The 17082-nt window shown below is 35.5% G+C and overlaps 1 protein-coding gene across 1 annotated transcript; it reads right to left on the reverse strand.

Annotated features, from left to right (window-relative positions):
• Positions 1-2241: 2241 nt before the first annotated feature.
• Positions 2242-15992, reverse strand: VIP4 (leo1-like family protein). The gene is made up of 12 exons (XM_086454696.1): positions 15795-15992; positions 11428-11768; positions 10513-10645; positions 10208-10393; positions 8505-8681; positions 7353-7484; positions 6668-6847; positions 6272-6403; positions 5890-5997; positions 5546-5785; positions 4133-4295; positions 2242-2446 (listed from the first exon to the last, which is right to left on the reverse strand). Exons 1-11 carry the CDS (start codon positions 15912-15914, stop codon positions 4161-4163), a joined length of 1884 nt encoding a protein of 627 aa, XP_086310822.1. The 5' UTR covers positions 15915-15992; the 3' UTR covers positions 2242-2446; positions 4133-4160.
• Between the last annotated feature and the right edge of the window lie 1090 nt (positions 15993-17082).

Raw genomic sequence — 17082 nt, forward strand, 5'->3', positions numbered from 1 at the left:
AAGAGTCTTCGATCTTACTTAAACCCTTTACGTACTTGAAGATTTACAATGGGGGTAAAAGGGATACTTGCCTCACAAGAATAACCGAAGCATTTATAGAATTATTAAAAAATATAAGACCCATTTTTAAAATTTATAAATCTTAATTGCCCCCACGTACACAAAAACCTAGATCTGCTTTCAGGGGTGGAGCTAGAATTTTTACCCACATGGGGGGGCAAATAAGTGTAAAAAAAATTTGTGGAGACAATAGCAACGGATTTTTTTTATCCCCCGTCGTTATCTATCCAATAATTGAAAATTTCTCATAGAATTTGAAAATTGTTGTGGGGCAAGTGCCCCATTGTAAATTTGTGTGTCTATTTTTGCCTTTGCTTTTGCCTTTAAGACACGTACTCTAGAATATATTAAAGGTGTTTTTAATTGTATAAAAAATCAAAATCCATGAAAAAAATACTAAGATGAAAAAATTGAATCCATTGTTTAATGTTATTTTAAAAAAATAACAGAAAAAAAAAATGAAAAAAGAAAAATGGAACGTGGTGGCGGCGACAGAAATCAAGGAAGAAGAAAAGAGAGAGAAGAGGGGGACAACAACGAAAATGACGACGACGATGATGACATTGAGGTTGAGTGTAATGGTGGATATGGTAGTAGTGGGGAAAAATAAGAGACAAATAAGAACTTTAATTTGGGAATGAAAAATACTCATTTTCCTATTAATATGAGTGAAAATGTGAAATTCAATTTTTGTTGGACTTTTGAATGTAGATGAAAAATAATTTTCCATGAAAAATTCAATCAAACACATGAAAAGTGATTTTCTACCCTATTTTTCATGTGCAATCAGAGTAAAAAATCTGTTGTTACGATAAAAGGTAAAATATTAACTTAAATTCTTACAGAGCAACGTATGATATTTTAAGGAAATTCTTCCCATTTGAGCCATAGGTTTGACAAAAAGTCTCAAACCTCTTTCATACTAAGGAAAATAAAAGAGAAGAGGATTTAAATCAAACCTACGGCTTGGATGATAGGGAAAAAACATATGTTTTCTAGGTATTAGCATCATGAGTTTAAATCTTAAGATGACTTGCCCAAGTCATCTCAATCTCAATCTCATTAAGCAACGATATGGATATATCGGACGATATTTTGAAAATCACAATCGAGTCAATCAAGATTTTATAGATTTTAAATTATAATAATTAATTTTCATAGAATTTCAATATTTATTATTTAAATAAAACATTATTCCATCCCTAACCATTTTCTATTTTATAATTAAAAAAATCATAATTACTTTTAATCTAAATATACGTCAATCAATCAATATAAATCAAGTTAAATGGATTGTCTCGTCCGAAACAACTCGATCTCGTTCATGGATGAGACGTTAAAGCGAGTTTTGAAACCATGATTAGTATTCATTCCTCAAGAATATATTCTTCATGGAACCCCATGATTCTCTAAGAAAGCCCACCAAAAGGTAGGCAAGAGAATTGATGGCAAGATGCCTGTATGAAATTTTATTATTACTTCACACACACCATGTATAGGTAACTTAAATTGGACAACTTCCTAACTTCATAGAAGCATATATTCATGCACATCTCTAAGCCATTTTAGAACCATTTGTATAAAAAAAAAATTATCAAATTATAGGTTCAATTTCCATCACAGTTGAAAAAATGTTCAAACTTCTTACTATATGATATACTTTATTTAGCTTTTATTATAAATCATTTACGTCGTAATATATTGTAACATATAAAACACAGTTACAAAATATAGCAGGTCATTGTTAGACCATAGCTTGACCGTAATTAAAAAGACTCAAAAAATGTGAACCCAACCCTTCCTTTACGAGCTCGAGCTCGAGATCAAGACACTAACCCTTGACTAAGACGAGTTAGCTGGTCAAATACCAAGAAATCACCAATCAGGCCATCTTCAGCTGGGCCAAAACATTCTTTGGTAAAGGCTCGCAAGTATGGTTTTAAAACTTGTTTTGACATATCGTACAAGTCATCTCGGGCTCGGACGAGATTTAAAACCATGCTCACAAGAGAGTAAAACAACTTGAAAAAGCGATATAACTCTTTGAGTGTACAAGAAAAAAAACTCTTCCATGAAAAATTATTCAACTCAAATTTGTTCATATTCAGAAGGGGGCATAACAAATACCCACATTATCCAGGGAATGATTAAGTTAAAAAAAAACAAATAACACCATCACCCTCACTCTTTAAAGTCTTTCATGGATTGAGTTATTGAAATTTGAATTTCATTTTAAATGTCAAATTAAAAGGGGCATATAATCAGAATAATATGTAACAGTCGATCATTTGCATGTTTGAGCTTAAAATTACGAAAATTTATAGAAGAAAGAAGTTTCTCACATCAAATTAATTGAAAGCAATGACCTCATCTTCCACCTCAACTCCTGCAAAAAACAAAATGGAAATAACGTTAGAAACTTGACGATGAAAAACATTTTATGGCATATGTACGACAAGGCTAAGTCATGGAGAGGTGGTGCCTCTCTGGGTGGCCTGGACGAATACTCAAATGAGGTCTGGAACACCACGCGAATGAGTTTTCGTCCAAACAACAATCAGGAGTATATTACATGCCTAGACGGTGCGTTGGTGCCCAAGAAGCCATGGACGAGTCAAAATTGCCCCTCTCCGGACTTTCTATGAGTCCACGATGAATATTAAACTAAGGTCAAGAATACCACACAAATGAGTGGTTACTTGCAAAGGGCAACATGGCTATTCAAGTATTAGGGCACCCTTGGGTTTGTTTTTTTTTTGAAAAGTATAATATATTGATCAGAAAAGAAAAACAAGAAACAAAGAGGCCGAGGAAGCCTCAAATAAAAACAACAAAACAAGGAAAAACAACATTAGTAATTACAAAAAGAGTGCCATCTAAACACAAAATCGTCAAAAGTAGCCCCCGCGAACTCTATATTCTGCTTTGACCAAAGGTATAGCAAACCCAAGATCTCCAAAAAACCTGCATGAGAGCTGCTACTCTTATTATTGAACACTCTGTTGTTTCTTTCATTCCAGATCCCCTAAGCGATAGCCGAGGGGAGCAAAGCCAAAAGGATCCTTTTTCTGGTATGGAAAACGTTACTAGTCCATTCTACTAACAACAAGGAGAACTTACGAGGAGGGACCCAATTAAAACCAAAGAGACCAAGGAAATGCGACCAAATATTATAAGAAAATGAACAATGGATCAACATTTGTTTGGTTGGCACCCTTGGGTTTGTTAAATTCACACAACCAGTCTGATTACAAGCCTACATGTAGAGGTTCCCTTTTAACTTAACAATGAACTCTAATGGAAACAAATCGTGGATCACCAGTCATCTTCAAAATTTTCAGGATGAAATAAGATTAGAAATAAAGTAAACACTCTCATTGTCTACATCTTATACCAAATATGGGTAACATGAATGGATTCTATTTCACCATTCAGGTTAATCTTGACCGGAAGAAAAAGCTCTCTAATGGTCTATGGAAAATAGTACAAACGAACAATGTTTCTTTGTGGCATAGATGCTGTATAATCCCCAAAAGGTTTCATAATGATCATATTCACAGGAGTGTTTAGAACCTCTCTCTAGATTCGAGATGAAAAGAAGAGAAGAGAAATCGACTAAAATAAAACAAAACAACTTAGCTAAGTGGCAAGACGAGTGAAGTGTTGTTCCCACGTCCTAGGTTCAACACCCCCCCCCCCCCCGACCCCCCTCTGAACCCAACTTCATTTGCTAACCACTAACGCTATACACAATCTAATTGAGTGGTCTTGGGGCTCATGGCATTGTGTGTGTGTGTTCAGTGAAGCGCTTGTTGTGTTTTCTGAGCATCCCATTGTTCTTATAATTGTTTTTCTTCTTAAATGAACAAATTTCCCGATTAGGAAAAAAACAAAAAACAGATCTTGTGAACATGTCAGTGTAAGTATGTAGGTGCATTAATCGGCTAAGCAATAATTGTATACACATCCCAAAAGGTGCAGTCTACATATGCATGCAATGTAATGAACTGTCAAAGAAAGGAAAATGAATGTTGAGTCTGAAGAATTTCTCAGACAAACAGGAATTACTCACTGCTGTTGTGATCTTCAGGAGCTAGTTTTCATTCTTCATCGCTATCATAAACTAACGCCATTCGGCGATGAGTTGTTGTCTTTCTTGGAGGAGAGTCCTCATCCGACTCAATCTCCTTACGCTTAATTCCACCCCTAGAGTCTTTATCCCTTCGCCTGGGCTCCTGCAGAAGACCCCAAGAAACATAAAATTATAAAACATATGAATGCATATTATGGTCTGATCTAAGGTCCCTCACAACCTTATACCAAAATACCATCGATACAATATATCAACATTTTGATCAGTGAGGAAGTAGACTCATCTTTCATGGTCTTTGGGCCAAAATACACCCAAGTGGATTATTACAATTTATAAGTATTATATTCTAGTTCCAACCTATTTTTTCTAATACTACATGGTTGGAATAGCATACTTTGTTCTAATAGGGTTTGTAGGTAGGATATAACAATCACCTCCACCCCACCCTCGTGAAAGAGAATTTCTCTAAGCCATTGTATAGAAGTAACAACTATACAGCAGCCTCATGACTATCTCTCATCCCATTTAAAGCAAGAGGGGGGGAGGAGACAGACATGCACGCATCGATAACAACTTGTAGGTTTAGGATGTGAATTTTGAAGTTGTCCTCAAGTGAAAATTAATGTCAACAATTTCCTGTTTAATTTAAGTATTTAATATACAATAGTACTACAAAAGTAAAAAATTAATAGATCTTTGGATCAAAAGATGCATTTAAACTTCTATTTGTTACCATTCAAAATTTTAGGGTAAGAAAACCCAAAAAATGAACATATGCCAATATGGCCATGAAAAATAAATAATGTAATTGAATTTTACTATTTAAATTACAAGAAATAATAATTAATTATAACATTTCCTTGGTCTTTCATATGCTTATGTCTGCGTGTGGACTGCTAGTCCTCCAGTAAATTTTATTCCAAATGAATGTCTTCTTTGTGAGAAAATGAATTGTGAGTGTTGTAAACATGCATGTTCTATCATTTCTTTTAATATGAGTGAGTTATTCCCATGTTGTGGTAATCATTCTCTAAACTAATCTAAATTGATGAATCCTGACATAAGTATTCCATGTTGGATTAAACTTCCCCGAAACACTCCCCAATTTATTACTTGAGCATGTTTAGGGAAAAGTCGAAGTTTATACCATGTGTACAGCCAAGGTTTAAAATTTCATATCAATTGAATGTTTCGGTTAATGAAAAAACCGATACGGTATCAGTTGATACATTCGCTACATTCCCGAAACATTAGGGGCTAATGTTTCATATCGGTCTTCGCCAATATCGATAAGTATTGGTCAATACATTCCGGTATTTTAAATCATGTGTACAGCTATGCCATTTGTACACTATTTTATGTTTAGGCAGAAGACCTTAAAGACATCCATACCTCAGCTTCTTCCTGTGATGATGCTTCATTTGCTCCTTCCGCCTCCTCTTCATCTGGTTCATCATCTTCATGCTCTGGCTCCTCTGCCCTCTTACGCAAGGGAGACATCTCATCTTCATCCCCATCAGTTTCGTACTCAGACTCCTCTTTCTCGCTTTCAGAGAACTCCTCTTCTGGACGTCGAGACGATCGAACAGCTGGCACAGATGATTTCCGCGGCATATCTTTATGTACCTGTGTCTGATAATGGTAACCAGGATACAGATTTTAGCAAGAAACAGCAAAAACAATTAGGCTTGCAAATGTTTAAACAAAATCTATTCTAACAATCTACAAAATTGTACCCTCTTTGCATTGATAATGCGCTTCTCAGCTTGTGCTTCTACTTCCAAGTCTTCCTCAAAGCGATGGCGAGCTGAGCGACGAGATTCGTAATAGTCGGGCTCGTCATCCTGGGCAACAGTAAGAAAAACATTTGAAAAAAATGTGTGAGAATGTGTGATTGTGTTTTCTTTAAACCCATAAAAGGAAGAGTACGGGCTATAATAGGCCCATAAAATGTTTGTGCTGTGCAAAATTATCGACCAAAAAATTAATTAATTAATTAACTGGGATTGGTCCTATTATTTTCATAAAATTTATAAACAACGCTCTTTCAATTGTCAAACACAATTGGGAAAGCCAAAGCAGAGATTGATAAAAGGGAAAAAATGGCAAGCAGCACACCTCATCAAGTGCTTCCTCCAAGAACCCGGGCGAAAGTTGACGCCCCTTGTCTACTCTTTGTGTATACTTCCTGGTGACCTTTTCCCGCTTCCGATGAAGAAGTTCATTAGCTCTGATTGATTGTCCCTCGGCCTGTAAAAGAACAAGAAATATAGAAAAACATAGCATGGCCAATGATCAAAAACTCGGACTCAATTCAAGACTCAATCATTAAATTTGCAAGTTTGACTGGCGGAGCTAATACGGGTCACGTCAATTTTACACGAAACTACTGGCTGACAGGATCTCAACTCTTGAATGCCCAGCCGAATCAATTCAAGGGATAAAAATTCCCAATACAATCAGCATTATCAGACATGTTAATCTCCAAAAGTTTCACCTTAAATAATTAGTTACCTTTTCCTTTTCTTCCTTCTCTCTCTCAGGATCAATGTCAGTGATGCAGTTCTTGACCTTATAAACTTTTTTATGCCGCGAATCAACAAGAGCAGTCAATAACCGATGAGAATTTGACGTTAAGGATGACGGCATAAACCTCATCTTCTTTAGAAGTCTTCCTTGTGATTGGAGGATTCCCTACATTGATAACATAGAAAAATTTCAAGGATAAGTAACCAACCAGTCTAGTTTCTGAATAGAAATGGAAATAGAAAAAGTCCAGCAGAGTTTAACTTAAAAAAAGGCGTTTGTACAAAAAGAAAAATCCATACGCATGTACAGAAATCCAACTTCAAAAGGTCCCAAACTTAAGAAACGGAAAGAAGAAAAAAATGGCATAGCCAACGAAGCCTTCTATCAAAACTACAGATTGGATTAGACAAATGAGTAAGATAATTCTTTTAAAAACAGGGGAAGAAAACAAGGAGATACCAACTGATTCCCCCAAAAGATGAGACTTATAGTAAATAGAAGAAGGTTGTAACATGCAACCTCAATTAAAGTTTTCGTAAACCCCTGGGGTACAAAACCGTAATTGCCCCAGTATGAGCCTTGATAGGAAAACCACAATAATTTGTTAAACATCAAACAGTATTTAGTTCACAAAGGGAATATTAGGCTGTCAAAAGGGCCTGAGTACCACCTTTCCATGTCGAAGGAAAAGGTGTGCTTGATCATGCTGCGCCTCTTGCACTGTTATGTCAAGAACCTCATTCCCAATTAATAACTGTAAACTGCCATCAGACCACCTAACGAAGCGTGCATTGCTCTCACGCTGCATACACATAGAACTGTTAAGAACATTTTCAAAAATAAATCAAGTGTCAAATAAGTATAAAATGCATTACTTTCAACAGCTTCACAGACGAACTATACCATTTTTTATCATTATTATTTTCTCTTCTTTCTTTTGGGTACATAGAATTATAAGTTTTTTCCAGCATTTAAAATTGCAGCACCACATGTGGCAAGAGTAAATCCAAAAGTGCGCTTCTTAGTTCTTTATTCAACATGATTCACATAATATGGAATGCGTGACCACTGTTTGGGAACCATGAGACCACATCACTATAATAGTTCATGAGTTTTTGTTGCCTATCAATCATGAAATTCAATCTAGTAAATTCAAGGGAGGCCTGGTGTTCTAAAAAGAAACATACTCACTAAGTAGAAATGTACACATAATACCTTGAAAATTAAACTACAAATAAGTAATAAAAGAATATCATTTTTAGGAAGAAGAATACAAGGAGAATACCAAGGCCTTCCCTTTGGATGCCATGGATTAGCTGGTCAGAGGTAGAGTTCAGACTACCCAGCTTGATACGTCAACACCCATTTTAAAGAGAGGGATGATACAGAATAGGATCTCTCCTATTCAAGAGATAAAAGAGCCGATAGGTTCATAGAATTCCTGATTAAATAGGGGCAAATCTGAGAGGATATCTAAGGAGATCAAAGACCAGTTTTTCATATAAAATTTGGAGATAAGATTGCAAAAAATGTCACATAAAAGAATGGAGAAATCTGGGTCTTAATAACTACTTTTTGTTCCATATGAAAAATCTGGTTAACTGAGTAAGGATGTGTATTTACAAACACTTTCAACAACTAAACTCATTCCTGAAGAAAAAGCATTAGCTTGGTGAATCTATCTAACATTATATATATAACATGATATAGTTATCCGTCATAGATTCATGAATGATGAGAGACAAGTGTAAGTAAGAGAACTTATCTGAATGAAAAGGAAAAGTCATGATAAATATATAGTTAAAACCAGGCATTTACTTACAGATATTGTGCCATCTGGATTTTGAACTTTCCTCCAACGAACAATATTGTTTTCTAAGCGTATACGCTTCTTAGATCCAGATTCATCTGTCACAAACATATCTTCTTCCACATAGGTCTTAGGATCAAATGGTTTTGGTTCAATGCCCATAATGTTTGAAACTTTGATCATGTTCGTCTGAAACATTGAATAACCATTATAGGAAAATTGACAGTAGTCAAGATTGAAGCTAAAAATATATTTAAGGAAAATTCCTAGCAGTAGATGTCAAAGTGAAATAGAAACTCATGGGTTTCTAGCATGAAAAGTAATAAGAAGATGACTGAGCAAAACAAAAGGATAAATAAAAAAAATAAGTTAAATGAAAATTCAAAAAACAGAAGATTACTTAAATTTAGGAAATCAAAACAAGTATTCCAATCAACAATCGAATTTATGTAAGAAGGACCACTTAGCTAAGTGGTAAGACGTTGTGGAGGTTGTTCCCAAGGTCTTAGATTCAAACCCCTTGAACCCCTTCTTACACTAACCCACCTAGCACCACAACAAAAAAAAAAAAAACAATAGAATTTATGTTGCATGGACTCTTCTACACAGGTATACCCGTGTTGGAGATTTGTAGATTATGAAATTCCATAGATTCAAGCACAACACTTTCAAACTTTTCCCCTTAACTGCAAGCTTAGTTGTGTAAGCAGAACAAGTGTAGGAGGGAACTAAGCTGTAAGAGGGGGAAGAGCTAGGAAATGGTTGTTGCAAAACAATTTAAATTAAAGAAAACAAGAGAGATTCTGGAGTGGGAAAGCGATTCAGCCCAAAATAGCAAACCAAATGGTCAAAGATCAAGAGTGGTATGGAACACAAAGCTACAACTAATAGATACTTGGGAAAGAGAGCAGGATCTTCCAGTCGAATCAGGTTTAGAGACAGAAACCTTGAAAGAAGCATAACTTTATACTCAAATGTGCAATTGAGAAGCTGCCAGTTGTGTTGCAAAGATTGTTTCGAGATCTAGTACCACTTCACGACTTCTTTTAAGATTATAACATTTTAGACCGCATATAGTGCCCAAAGTTTGAAAGTAATCGAAGTGACAATATGTAAGGGTATTTTAATCATTAACACAATAACACCCAAAAAAAAAAGTTAGTTTAGATGGATGGTGGGTATTTGTTACTTACATTCTAAGGTTTTTTTTGGATTAGTGTAAAATTTGATTAATGAGTAGAAAAAGATTAAAGGAGGCTGAGCATGACAATGCAAAAAAAACTACAAAGCACCCAAAAACTAAGCATGACAAAGAGAGACCCATTTGAACACAAAATCTTGGAAAGAGGCCTCCACGAATATTGAAAGAGATTGCCTTCAGGGTTGAGGGCTTTATGTTCTTATAAATAGATTTTATGGTATCATCATAAAAAGAGACATAAATATTGAATGAGATTCCTTCAGGGTTCATAAGTTCCTTTTGTAAACTCTTGAGGCTCGGATTAACCTCCTACTTTACCTCTAAGAAATATGGCTTCATCGGTAATTGAAGTCTAATCTATTACCCCCCGTCCTACCATTTTTCTAGTTGCATAGTGCAGATTAATCGTCCCTCCGTCAAGTGGTATCAAAGTAGATTCAAAGACATCTTATGGTGCTCATTTTACGAAGCTAACTAAATTCAATTATATATAGAAGAAAGAATATAAATGAACCTTATCCGGTTGACCCGGGGGTGGACGCAGTGGTATCTCCAGTTCCAGCGGAGGGCCAACTGGTTTCTCCTTTGGTTTTTGCTCATAGTTCTCCTCTTCTGATTCATACTGAGCATCTTCATCGGGAACTATATCCTCTGGTCTGAGATTCTTCTCATAGCTCCCTTCTTCTTCCACAGGAGAACTCTAACAGAGGAAGAAAATGATTTGTTTATGTATAATTTTTACTAGGTAACCCATCGATGTCACTAAGAATGTCAACAGTTGAAAATTTTAATAAAAATACATAGTTTTTTTGCACTCACATGTGATCGTTGCTTGAGGTCATTTTGATTACCATACTCAGTTGATTCATCCTCCTCAGAATCACCAAATACATCACGAATCTCAGCAACTGGGTGTGAAACAGGAATCTGATCTTTTTCCTCACTGGGAGACCTACTTGAAGAAACTCAGAATCATGCAATTTATCTAAAGTAATCTCAGTAAATTAAAAGATCATTATCATCTATTATTAGGTGGGTAGGGGATAACAATTTTTTTTTGTTAAAAAAAAAGGTGGACAACAATAATTGCTTTCAAGAAATTGAAATTAGATGCTTTTTAGGTCCTGAACCAGATATTTTGGTGCAGCGGAGGTCCGAAGCATGAGTGGGCATGGATCTTGAGAAGACATTGTAAAGTAGAAAATAGGTTATTTTGGAACCAATCTACAAACCCCAAAGCAGGCATGGCGCAGTAGCAGAACATTCTTGCAATAATGGTTTAGAAAAACCATAGAGACCTAAAATGAAGGGAAGAAATGAAGCATATCCGAAAGTATGGTTTGTTCATAATATGTGTGCATTGAAACTAATGCAATACTTTCATAATGCCCATGAATGTCATTCATAAAATTTGTAATTTCTTTAGTTTCTGATGTCATTTTTTTTTTCAATTTCCTGAGCAATTTCCCTGATAAACAAGAAAATTTGACTTTTAAAATAATTTAAAAAAAGCCTTCTCAAGAAACTAATAAAAAAGTGGTTTGTAAACATAGGTGCAACTATAAAATCAAAACAAGGCCCAGCTCTACTGGACCCGCAAACATGTAAATAAAAGCAAGTAATTCAGCATGCATGCTAAGGGGGAACATGGAGATGATAAAGAAAAATCAAGAAAGAATTCTTAGAGAGGCATCAAACGAAAAATTGAGAAAGAGAATAAGTATTAGGAATTACCTCGGTTCTCTGGTAAGATCAGCCACTTCATCTTCATTGTCAACATAATGGTTTTCCTCAGACCTCTCCGATTCACTATCAATTACTTCTCGCCTCCTACTTGTTACGACCCTTTGGCCATATTCTTCTTGTTCATCACTTTCAGCTTCTTTTCCTTCACTCTCTACCTTTTGATCACTAACTTCCCTTTCTAGGGAGCTTTGAGCCCTTTCAACTTCACTCTCTCCTCGATCAGGATCTACCTCATGTAATTCTGCTTCGCTCTCCACATCCACCTCTCCTTGCCCCTCAACATCAATTTCACTTTCACCCTCAAGCTCTGCCACACCTTCCCCTTCACCCTGGATAGAAAATATCACATAATGATGTCACAGTCAGTTAATAATGCATATTGTGCTTCAATTTTCTTTAGCTACTTCAAGTATACAGTGAAGGGAAAAAATAGAAAGTTACAGAAATCACTCGATGAAAAGCATCATGCCCATATTACAAGGGAACGGAAACCAATAATTAAGAACCCGTTTAAAGTAAATAAGAAATTCAAAAGTGACATGACCACCAAGAAAAAAATTCCCCATTTTTTCCCAACTTTAAACTTTTTTTTCCTGAAATCTCACCATGCAGAATGATTCATGTCTTTGTCACAATGTTCAAAAGCCTTGATGACAACATTACAACTATTCAAATCCAACCTAGTCTTCCACTATTCTTCTAACAAAGGTCTGCAAGTTTACTTGTGGTTTCCATCAAAATAATATATTTTTTATTGATATAAGATTAATAGGTAAAAATAGATTGAGCCTAGCAGCATACACGAACAAGGAAAAAATAAAAACAACAAACCAGCCCGGAAAAAAAAAAATCCTACTCTCTAAAACTGCACATCCTATCAGTCTATCCCAAAGAAGGCCCCTTTGAACTCCTTAAAGATGTTTCACCAAAACTGACGAAGATCTCCTACAGAGAATGCTCCTCCCCCTTGAATACATAGCTTTTCCTCTCATTCCAGATTCCCCAAAAACAACAAATGGAGTTAAAACACATAGAATCCTATTAGTACTTGAAAACTCCTGACAAAGCCAACTTTCAAACAGCGAATAACCTGACTTAAGGAACCACCACATCACACAAAATAGAGATAAGAAATGATGGCATGATCAATGGCCATGATGTGCACGTGGACAGTCGGATCAATGGCGAAGTCTACAACGAAATTGTTCGTAATTCTATAATCAATGAAGGTATCAAGGGACGACCATAAAGAGATCCGAAAACTGATTCGTTTCCATTGATGTTTGGGATGCCTCTCATACTTGCTATTTTGGGATTTCAATAAATGGACCAGATCAAGGGTCCAGCTATTGCTTTCTTTTTTAGTTTTGTTTTTCCTTTTAATTTTAATAATGGTGAAGGAGTGACAAGTATACCGCAGTTCCTTCTTTCTTTGGTTTACCTTACCTATTAGGGAGCATATTCACAAAGTCGGAGTTCGGGAATAAGTCGGCAAGAGGAAAAAATCGATATATTCGGTTAACATAAAAAAAAAAATCAAGTTAGGCTTAGGACTTGTAATTGTTCCTACTAAGTGGTATTCTCATTTTATATCATTAAATACCATATTGAACTATAATAATCAATTACCAAACCCCATACTGATTTCATCCATGCATTCACAACAAGTAACCACATGTCCACAATATAGTCAAGATTTATATTATTCAAAATATAAAAAAGATAACAACCATAAGTCTGACTTAGGATTTATCAACTAGACTAAAACATCAAATTCAATGTCATCTTCATTTACATCATTATTATCTCATGTTTTATTGATGGAATGATTACCACCATCTTCGTTGAGGTCATATTCTCTTACTAGTATATCAATTTCATATTTCATTTTTCTTGATTAATCGCAAAGTTCATCATTTAATCTTAAAATTTGTAATTTCGTCACGAAGCTCGTAAAAATCGTGCCTTAAAAAAAGTCGCAATTAAACCGTGATTAAATCGGTGAAGAAAAAAGTCACGACTTAATCGTGACTTTTTCAATAAATTGGAGACTCTGGTGACTATGTTAGGGAGGATATAATGGTAGTGGAAGAAAAACTAATGGAGGTAGTTTTGAGAGGGGGGTTTAATAGAATAATTGTGCTAAGGAGGAGATGTTCTTTTCCCAAGGTTACACATCGATTTGGTTGTTCACTTGTACCCCTCTTCCCACTCTCTATTTTGTTTCTCAAATACGAGTTCCATCTAGAATCATATTAAGAAATGGGACCAAATTTCACAGGATAATACACTATGGATGAAGCATATGGTTAAAGGTGAAAGGCACACTTAAGGTGCATGCCTGAGTAAAGTAAGGTACAATAACATTATAAAAATTAAATAGTGAAAGGTGGGTTCTACATATTTTAGTATAAATGTGAGTTTTTACAAACAAGTTAAAGTATTCAACACTTCAAGAAGAAGAACAATCAATAGTAAAAGAAAAAATAGAGAGAAAAAGAAGTAAAAGTAGAAGTAGGCCAACTAGGACTATCAATGAGCAGGTTCAGGTCAGGCATGGTTGAACCCTGATCAGGCCCTAAAAATGTGGGCTTAGACAATCCATGTACCCTTATCAGGCCTAAGTCGACTGAGCCCTAACAGGCTTGGGCCAAGTAAAAAATCACCAAATGTAAAATTCCATATTTTTAATGGTAAAAAATTGAATTTTCCAAATAAATCTTATTTTGTACGTAAAAACTATACAATCAAATATGAAATAAGTGTCTTATTTAAATAAATTAATTCATTTTTAGTGAGGTGTGCGCCTGGTGCGTCTTGCGCTCGGATTGAGGAGTAGTCAAGGCGCGAGCCTCACTCAAATTGCCGAGCCTCACATGTATTAAAGCGCCTTTGGTCCACCTCACCATAAGGCACTCCCCTTAACCACACTGGGATGGAGAGTTTGTAGACAGATACCACATCGGACTTACAAAGTGAAAACTGTGAAAACCATGAGCAATAAGACGATCCATCGTGAGAACTTTTCCCAACATAGCAGACCAAGCAAAACTGGCGAGGATTCATTTAATGTCACTTAAAGAGCCACACAACTGTTATCAAAACATTTTTAATAAGAGGATCCCATTTCTCATGCTTGAAACCTCGTAGCAAATTCTGTTTATGAAGAAAATATATTTAAGAACAAAGAAAAGTCTTACTAAACCAGCACAGGGAATTAAAAGCATGGTTTTAAATCCCGTTTGAATCGTTTGACTTGTTTATCCGTCTCGTTGGTGGACGATACCGAGACATATCGGATGAGTCGTCTTAGTCTCAGTCTCTCGTACGAGATTTAAAACCATGATTAAAAGTACCCGAATTAGATGGTTTCTACGACTAACTCAGAATTAGAAATTAAGATGCTTGCATGAAATTAACAGACCTAACTTGACCCACCAAAAACAAAAAAAACAAATCTATATATATACATACAAACTAATGGGGGCAGATCATGGGACATAAGCGAAAACATATGTAAAAACAATGTAATAACAATCGTTTTTCAAAATATGGGTTAAAAGTTTCGGATTGAGCTGATTTTTTGTGAAGATGATCTCTATGATGAGAGCATCGTTCTAAAAAAATCAGCCCAATTTGAAACTTCTAACCCCATCAAAAGTGATTTAGAAAGTGGACCGTTGATTTTGTACCAATAATTTGTAAACCACTTTTGATGGATTTAGAAGTTTCAGATTGGGCTGATTTTTTGTGAGGATGATCTACTCATCATAGAGATCATCCTCACAAAAAATCAGCTCAACCCATATTTTGAAAAACCATTGTTTTTACATATGTTTTTACTTATGTCCCATGATCCGCCCCGTACACCAATTCACACATTTTCCAAAATAAAAGACAAATACATACAACTTTTATTTCCCATGCAATGATCCAAACAACTCCAAGGGCAACAAAAACAAACAAATACACGATCTCTCACCAATGTTTCACATTCTTCCTATATGCAATACATATAAATCCATAAATGGTTCTAATTAAACCTTTCTGACAAACATATCTGTATAAATTCTGAATTTTTACATAAAAACACCGAACAACTCCGAAACATCAATAGAGTTTACATAGATATTTTCAAAAAATATATTTAAAAATAAAAAATATATATTTAATTATCAATTAAGGAGCTCGGAAACGTCTGTAAATTCCGGAAAAGAACTATGGGTATAATTGCAGAGAAATAGAAACCCAAGTCTAGGGTTTTTCTTTCAGATAGTAACCCAATTCTAGGGTTTCTCTATCAATTTTTTTTTCTTCGAAGAAAAAAAGAACAATATTAGGAAAGGGGGCCTTACAGAGAGGTAATCAGGTTGATGGGTCGAATCCTGCGCTGAATCGACTTCTTCTTCTTCATCATCTTCAGATTGATCGCCAAATAAGTTCTGCATCATCTGGTGTCGCTTCTCTTCTCCCATCTCTCTCTCTCTCTCTCTCTCTCTCTCTCTGTCTCTGTCTCTGTCTCAGTCTCTCTGTCTCTCGAATCCCGATTTAGTTTTCTTTGAAGCTCAAAGTGAAAAAATAAGAAAGATGCTTCAAAGCCTAAGGAACGAATTATAGGGATTTGGAATTTTCATTGAGAACTAATCTCTAAGAAATCTGTATTTATCTTTCCATCTCAACCGTTGGATGAACACCATAATAGTCCATAGGAAAATAAGGAAACTGGTTTTGACTCTAATTCAAAATACCACGTGGCATATCCTTGCCTGCTCGGCTGTTTCCATTAATTTTCTAGTCGGTTTGTAATTAATTGGATCGAATTAAAATCTCATCTCGAGGTAATGTTTCGATTAGGAGAGAAATCGAAATAATCTCTATCAAAATAATTGGAGACATTCTAATTCTAAGATAAGATGCATATTGTGAGTGTTCAATTATGTTTTCAACGAAAAATATGTTCGAACATATGAGAAGATTGAATATGTTCGAACACATGTTTTATTATTAAAGAGAGAAAAATATCATATTGTTGATGAGTAGTTAGAGTTGAGAAGTTCACGTATTAACTCTCCTCGAATCCTGAAAAAGATCTAATCGGAGTGACACGTAACAACATTAACGTTTTCGACTGAGTTCCATTAAACTTATTATAAAAATCAAAAAAATAGAGAGAATCTTTGTGAATCCTAATAGAAGGGCGGACGTTATAAGTTAATGCAATTAATGAGCCAAGACAAATTGACACCTAATTGATGGTTGCCATGTGTCAGCTTTTATGTATCTCGAGGTCTCAGATATAGATCCAAGACCTTGAGAGGGGGTATTGTGGAGAGTAGTTATCGGAGCTATTCACACATGGCGACCAACATAAATAATTACCGACCCACCGAGTTATGTGGAAAATGTACCGAGCTTAAAATACAAGTCGGATTACTTAGGGCTGACGTGACAACGCTATCACTGACAGGACAGATGTGATAACTCACTGCCTGACAGATTGATTGCAACTGCCCTAGACCTATCAGGATAGTTGTAGCAACTCCTGCAACTATCAAGTTAAAGAGCAGGTGCAACAACTCTAAGAGAAATCACTAAGAATATCTTGGGAAATCCATCAGTCAAGAGCCCTATAAATACCAGGTT

Source organism: Akebia trifoliata, chromosome 9 (assembly GCF_017979445.1).
Source record: "Akebia trifoliata isolate Shusen 1 chromosome 9, ASM1797944v1, whole genome shotgun sequence".
Classification (NCBI taxonomy): domain Eukaryota; kingdom Viridiplantae; phylum Streptophyta; class Magnoliopsida; order Ranunculales; family Lardizabalaceae; genus Akebia; species Akebia trifoliata.